Here is a 7614-nt window from a genome sequence, read left to right as displayed (position 1 = left end):
TTGCCTATAAATAAGGCAGTGCTGTTCATGATGGGAGAGGACGATGATGCCAGTCTCGACCCCACTGCATGTGTCTTTCTAGGGGGGGCCCTGGCCCCTGCTGCTACCATGTCTGGCAGAGACACACATGTGGTGAGGACCCTGCGCACTGTCACAATGGGTACACCTCCCCAGGGCAGTGAGAGCTAGAAGCTTCCCAGGCGAGGCGGTGCGCGGCGCCTGCGCAGTGGGCTGGCAGCATCACGCGTTGCAGGAGGGAGTCGGGAGACCCCCGCCTCCGCCCCTCGCCCTCCGCCGCCGCGTGCGCGCACGCGGACCCGGCCACGCGCGCGCACGCGCCTCACCTCGCTCAACCCCTGCCAGGGCGGCTGGCGACGGAGCGCGGACGGGCAGGCGGGTAGGGACCGCGCACGGTCCAGTCGGGGACTCTGCGGAGGCGCGGGCTCTGGGCACCCGGCTCCCGGCAGCGGAAGCGGCGCCTCCAATCAGGCAGCGGGCTCGCGACCCTCGGCGCACTCGGCCGGCGCTGCCCGCCCCGCGGACTGACTGACGCGCCGGCTCGCCCCCGCCCCCGCGCCCGCCCCCGTCTCGTCTCCCCTGGCTCCGCTCGGCTCTGCTCCGCTTGGCTCTGCTCTGCTCTGCTCCCCTCCAGCCCTCGCCAGGCCCGTTCCCTGCCCGCAGCAGCTCCTCGGCTGCGCAGCGGCGGCCCGCTCGGCAGCTGCAAGCGACCAGAGAGGCGGCGGCGGCGCCGAGGATGAAGTGCAAGCCGAACCAGACGCGGACCTACGACCCCGAGGGCTTCAAGAAGCGCGCCGCGTGCCTGTGCTTCCGCAGCGAGCGCGAGGACGAGGTGCTACTGGTGAGCAGCAGCCGCTACCCCGACCGCTGGATCGTGCCCGGCGGGGGCTTGGAGCCCGAGGAGGAGCCGGACGGCGCGGCGGTGCGCGAGGTGTACGAGGAGGCGGGAGTCAAGGGGAAGTTGGGCCGACTGCTGGGCGTCTTCGAGCAGAACCAGGACCGCAAGCACCGGACCTACGTGTTCGTGCTCACCGTCACCGAGCTGCTGGAGGATTGGGAAGACTCGGTCAGCATTGGCAGGAAGCGAGAATGGTTCAAGATCGAAGATGCCATCAAGGTCCTCCAGTGCCACAAGCCCGTGCATGCCGAGTACCTGGAGAAACTGAAGCTGGGCGTCTCCCCGACTAATGGAAACTCGGCTGCCCCGTCCCTGCCAGAGAGCGAGCCCTAGTATGTACCGCTCCCGCCCGCCCGCCCGCCTATCCGTCTGCCCGGACTCCTGCCTGTCGCCTCCCCGCACTTGCCTCCTGCCTGCCAGGAGAGCACCTCTCCTGCCCTGTGCGCCCGCACGGGCAGGAGGGAGGCTTCTTTTGTTTCCTTGGCAGGCAGACCTCTGAATCACGCTTGCAAACTGTCTTGGTTGCCAGGCGCTGTTTGCAGACAATTTGCACGTTTTTTTCAGATGCTTTTCTAATCGCTTCTTGGTGACACTGTAGAAATCTTGAGCTCAGCCAGAGCTGCATGGGATTTTGTGAAAGGTGCCTTACTGCTTGCCCTGCTCTTCATGGAGGGTGTGTGTGTGTGTGTGTGTGTGTGTGTGTGTGTGTGTGTGCGCGCGCGCGTTCGCGCGCGTGTGTGTCTATCTGCTCTGTGATGTTTTTGTTTGGGTCATTTTTTCTCTTTAAACACCTTTACATGTGTTGTGCGTGAGTGTGCGTGCGCGCTTTTGATGTCAGCCTTGTGGTTTGTTTCTTAGTGGAGGCCTTTAGAGTCCTACCAGCTGGCGGGGGAGGGGGAAAGGGGGGCATCTTTTTGTGTGTTTTCCCCTCGTTTTCTCATTCACAGACTTCACAGTGGATATGACTGGAGGGTATATTTCTACCAACGTTCTAAATGTATTCCACAAACCTGTAATAAATATACATGAATGGTGACACTAATTAAAGCATTTTATTCTATAGGTTACCTTTCCAAAATTTGGTTCACATAGAATTGAATATCATCCTGTCTTCCCTTGGTTCTGTTAGATAAACCCATCTAAGTAAAATATGTGTAGTAAGCAAAATTGATAGGCAAAGAAATGAGTACAAACCTGTTTACCAAAATTATAGCTTTTATAAACCAAGCATGTAATTTGATATCTTAAACAATGCTGAATTATTGAATATGATTTTCACTGATTACTGAGTAATCTAAATCACTAAATAGATATTCCCAATAACCTCAGTTAAGAATATAGACCAATCCTACAGGAACTGGATTACTGCTTTATTTCTATATTGTATACATAAAAAATACCTTTCATCTATAAATGCCAGGTATATTTTGGGGGTTTAACTACACAGTATTATATTTTGACATTTGAACTCTATTTGACTAATTTGAGGTGACTGATGAGTTAAGCCAATTTCAGTCTTGTTCTATAATCGTACTTTGTTTCATTTAACAGCAGTACAGTTTGCTGAGATTTTCTCTGACACACAGAGATTGTTTATGCAATCTCAAAACTTCCAGTACTTTCCATTTCCATATTGCAAGCAAAAAACTGTTATCACTCTTTAAACTCAAATTTATACAGCTAAATATCCTTTCTGGGGTTCATTCTAGAAAACAAATAAGTAAAAACATCCAAATAATCTTGGCTTTTTAATAGACTCATTTCAGGTAATTCAGATAAATCAGCTGACACAGAAAGAAAGAAATCCTGTCTCTATCTCATAGTCTCCAAAAGTTTGCCAAACAGGTGTGATTTTTCTCCCCAGAGTGGTTACTTAGTGCCTACACACTTACATGCCAACTACACTGAAGATGTACACTGAATTTTATAGTTCATCCCATTTTCCCCAAATCCAGTGTACTGATGAAAGGTAATTAAGACTTTTACATAAGATAGCATAAATTTATTTTCAACATGTAGTCTTAAAGGGCTGATTTTCCCTCCACTGGACAAGTGCCTATGTTTAACCTTCAAAAAGCTTGAAGTCATGCTGAAGTCAAAGTAATTTTGATATGCTTGAAGCAGTCATAAGATGTTTTAGAAACCCATGTTTTGTTGTTCAGATTGTTTTTGCAAGAAGGGCAGAAACACGGCGACCAGTAATTCCTTGATATGGTTTCTTTGGAAAGAATTGTTGTAAAGCTTTCTTTAGAAGCATCAGTAAAAGAGGAAGTGTGTAAGAAAAACAGGCAACTTGTAAAATACCAGTAGTCAGTATGGGTAGTAGTGCTTCTGGGACACATGGTCCAAAAGGTTCTGGATCTGGAGTTGCTTCTTTCCTCACTTCGCTTTCTGGGTGCTCCTTTCTAAGAAAGACCAATATCTCCCTTAGAAGTTCTTAACTGGGGAGAAAGGAGAAGATGCTAGCCAAGTTTTTTTGTTTTGTTTTGTTTTGTTTTCTCAGAGATCTTTTTGTGGAAGCACCTATTGTAGTTAAGTTTCTAACTAACTGTTTTCCTTATAGAATATGAACTCTTTGAGGACTAGGACCCAACCTGAATCCTGCATAACTCCAGGGCCTCAAAACGGGCTAAAATTCAGAGATATTTCTTATTGATGCTCATACTAGAAATGCCTACTACCAGTGAATTCCTGATTTTCCTTTTTAAGCTTCGTAACATACCTGGGAGAATTGATTTCTTTGGGCTCTCACCTGTGCTTACAAGTGGAACTATACTGGATAATTCACAGTGGAACTACACTGGATAATTCACTGCAGGCTTTTCCTGTGTAAAGGGTTGATGAACCATACTAAATCCTCAGTAAATATTTGTTGTCTAGACGCTACAGGAATGGACAAACCACTAAAACCTTATTAATCAGATTATCTTTTTTTAGGTGAATGGAATAAATGTTGTTCAGATTTACTTTGAAAGAATCAAGTATGTGAACCCAATGATGAATGGAATTGTGAAGCACAGGTGAGCTCTTTGACATCCCCAAGGACACAGCTCACCCTATGCTTTTGGACACTTCTTTCCTGTTATTAACAATGGCTATTCTTCAGGTTGTTGCACTACCACTGTATCTGTACAGAATTCTAGTTGGCACCTGTGGCCTTTTTGTGCTTTTTGTCTGTATTTCCCCATCAGATATGACCTGGAATGCAATGAACTTGCTTTCTTAGTCTTTTTATATCTAGCATACATTACTTGATTTATGGTAGGCATCACTGAATATTGTTTAATATTTTGTAATGATAGTAAATGGTAAAACATCCCTCTTCTAATCTCTAGCATATATGTGGCTTTTGTATATCAAGTGTCACATAACTATTTTAAGGCAGCTGTGAGATAGTAGCAAAAATTCTTATGCATATGTCTGTGTTATCCCAGACATTATGTACCTCCTACATTTGCCAAAATTTTGAACCTAAATTTATCTGTGCCTATATACATAATTTCTCCTCTATGGAAAATACAGGAGATAAAGAAACAGTTTACTGTATATCAAACAGATGAGATTTATAGAATTCTGACTTCAAGAAAACACAGGACAGATGACCCAGTTTTTCAATATATAAGTCACAAGGATGAAAGGAAAGGGTAGAGGTTGAACCTGTGAATTGAAAAAGGCTTGAGAGAGTGATCAAGACTTGCATGTGTCTTATTTCGATCCTGATTTGATCAGACTAGAAGATGAATGAATTTTTCAGAGAACTAGAATATTTTGAGTATTGGCTGGATATTTTCACATTGATTATTATAATACTGTTACATTGAAAACAAGAATTCTTATCTGCATTCAAATATTTAAAGTTGAAATGATATAATGTCTGGGATTTGCTTCAAAATACATCTAGATATTAAATTCACTGGACATATTCAAATGAGATTGGCCTTTAAGATTGTTGAAGCTGAATGATGGTTACATGATGTTCATTATATACGTTCATCTCTGCTTTTGTATGTTTGACATTTTCCATAATAAAAATGTTAATCAAAATCATTGGCAATGTTGGAGTTCTTCTAATTCAGTCTAGTATGTAATGTAGAGAGAAAAACGTGAGGAGAGAAAAGTTTATAGAATGATTTTTACGTGTTGGCTCCAGGATTCTGCTTCTGGTGTAAGATGTCAAATTCACAGAAATAAAAGGAGACGTGCCCTGGAATGGCTAGCTACACCCGTGGTACAGACCAAGACTTGGAGTTTTTCTTCTGCTTTGGACTACTGAAATAGTAACAGTTAAATCATTATTTACAACTATTGGATCATATTTTTCTTTATTCAGAAGAACATTTTAATAACTCATGGTTTTCTTTATAACTATTGAAAATGGTGGGTGGTTCTGCTGTGCTGAGGAGAGGCTTTGACACCATTAGCATTCTAATTCATACCAGTAAAATCAAGGGACAGGATCTCTAGGACATTATTATCTAAAAATCCACATAATGCCATTTTAATAGTTTCTTTGGGGTGCAAATCAATTAGTTGTAGACACGAGTGCTGCATGTCATGTTAATACTCTATTTGAAGGCAGGAAAAACAAGGAAATAAGCAATGAAGACTCCTCACTGAGGGACTCTCAGGCTGCAGAAATGAAGGCATGGGTCAGTCCCGACACTTGTGGGTTAAGGAGCAGGAAGGCGGTTCAAGCTGCAATTCAGCCTCCTGATGAAGAAATGGGAAGCTGCACCTTTTGTTGCTCAGAGTTAAGTGTTCCTAATCCCAAGGGCAAGCACTTGCCTTGAATCAACTGTTTCCTGGAAAGGGGGAGATGAAATTCTTCCCTTAGAGGCCAGTCTCATGCAGGTTTTACAAGGGCTCCCTGAAAAATGCCCCTCTTCCTTTGGAAGCTGTTTGCTAATTTGGCTCAGCTGATTTGAGATTTCAGATTTGGAGGCAAGCAGATTCATGGGGAACGTGAGGTGGTGCTAGTGGTAAGATGGTGCTTTGGAGCCTGATAGGCTGTGCCTCAAAGATGATTAACCCAGACACTATCACGGCCTCTGCCAAGTCACTTTACCTGTCTAACCTTCAGTTTTCCAACATGGAAAATACAGAAGGTATTTATATGCCTCCCTTTGCAAACCACTGCTTCTGAGAGGCTCTTTATCTCTGAGTACAGTATACCAGCATGTTCCCAGTACCCCACTGTTCTTTTGGGTCAGTTGTATCCCACTCATATTAACCTTATTCAGTTGACCTGTATGGTCTGCTGGCTCTGAGACTCTTAACTGGGTTTTTCCTTATTCCCAGAGTCTGGACCATGGTACTCATGGTGCCTGAAAAATGCTTATGATATTAGTGATTGTGTGCGCTAATATCTGTCCAAAAAAGCCCCAAACAAACAACACAAAGCAACAGTGTAACTTTACTTGCTTTCTAGAAAATAAAAATAAGGACACCATGATCTTGGATCACAGTTTTCTTTATTCAGGAGAATATTTTAATAAATCATGATTTTATTTTCTCAGAGTTTCTACTTCTAATATAGAAGCTAACTTCTTAGCTTCATAACATATAAGATGGGATTTTTTTCCCCTTAGGTGCAAGATTGGCCCCACAGAGCTACATAAGCTAACTCAGTGTAGGCTTCCGAGATACAAATGATTGAAGGACGTTGTTTACTAAATGCTCAGTATTTAGTCAGCATAGCAACTGCTGCATAGACACAGGTATGCTGACTCTGTTAGTTTAGTTTATACTCAGTGACAGAGCAGTAAGAGTATGTAGTAACAAGCTCCCACATACAGTGCTAAGGCCTGACTGATTGGATGCAGGAGCTGCTTGTAGATGTTACTAGTTTAGGACTTCACACTACAAAAATTGTGTTACAGGGTTCACGGCTTCCTTGGTTCTTGTCTCTATGTCCTAAAATACAAAGAACAATGGCATGGTGGTTGTGATATAAACTGTGGGATACGCTATTGCAGAGGAGCCACAGTGGAGTGCTTCTACATTCTGTAGCTCTGAGGTCACATCAGAAACATAGCTGAGAAACTGGTTCATGCCAATCTTCCAGGGAAGTCCCAGCTGTCTATCTTCTCTCCTGGGATGGCTGCCAGAAGTTTAAGATGCAGACTAGTTGCAGCGACAAAGATAGGTCATCTGTTGGGGCCACTGTGGAGATACACGATGCATTCCAATACACAATTTACTTCCAATAAAAAGACTGATGAGCTGGGCAGTGGTGGCACATGCCTTTAATCCCAGCACTCAGGAGGCAGAGGCAGGTGGATCTCTGTGAGTTCGAGGTCAGCCTGATCTACAAGAGCTAATTCCAGGACAGGCTCCAAAGCTACAGAGAAAACCTGTCTCAAAAAAAAAAAACAACAACAACAGCAACAAAAACAAAAACAAATAAACAAAAAAGGCTGATGATATCATGTCCAGATCCACCAGACATTTGAGGGTTCATTACTTAACACAAAGAGACCTTTTTGGGTGGTGGAGGATGGAGTGGGGGGTTGGGTGGGGGTGGTTCAGAAACCTTTAAAGCTGGCCTGAAATTTGTAGAGAAGGGAAGGGGGAGGACACTTTGAGTTTGTATTGGACTTGTGGTGTAGGACTAGAGAGTAAGGGTTTCAGTGCCCAGCTGGCAGTATGCATTTTGTGTAGAACTCTGTTGGTTATTAAAGGAAAAGAGAGCGTTATTT

At 44.4% G+C, this 7614-nt stretch overlaps 1 protein-coding gene across 2 annotated transcripts; it reads left to right on the top strand.

Annotated features, from left to right (window-relative positions):
- The first annotated feature begins 348 nt into the window (after positions 1–348).
- Positions 349–4963, top strand: LOC148117498 (diphosphoinositol polyphosphate phosphohydrolase 3-alpha). 2 transcript variants are annotated; one of them, XM_087902667.1, is made up of 2 exons: positions 603–1248; positions 3854–4963. In XM_087902667.1, coding segments are annotated over exons 1-2 (495 nt in total). In that variant the 5' UTR covers positions 603–754; the 3' UTR covers positions 3855–4963. The 2 variants fall into 2 exon arrangements, with proteins under 2 accessions (XP_087758794.1, XP_087758793.1); XM_087902668.1 differs by lacking the exon at positions 3854–4963 and having other exon boundaries at positions 349–1249.
- The last annotated feature ends 2651 nt before the right edge of the window (positions 4964–7614 follow it).

This window comes from Myodes glareolus, chromosome X (assembly GCF_982192425.1).
Source record: "Myodes glareolus chromosome X, mMyoGla1.1, whole genome shotgun sequence".
Taxonomy (NCBI): Eukaryota; Metazoa; Chordata; class Mammalia; order Rodentia; family Cricetidae; genus Myodes; species Myodes glareolus.
The sequence above is the reverse complement of the archived record's forward strand: the minus strand, read 5'-3'. Positions and strand labels throughout refer to the sequence as shown.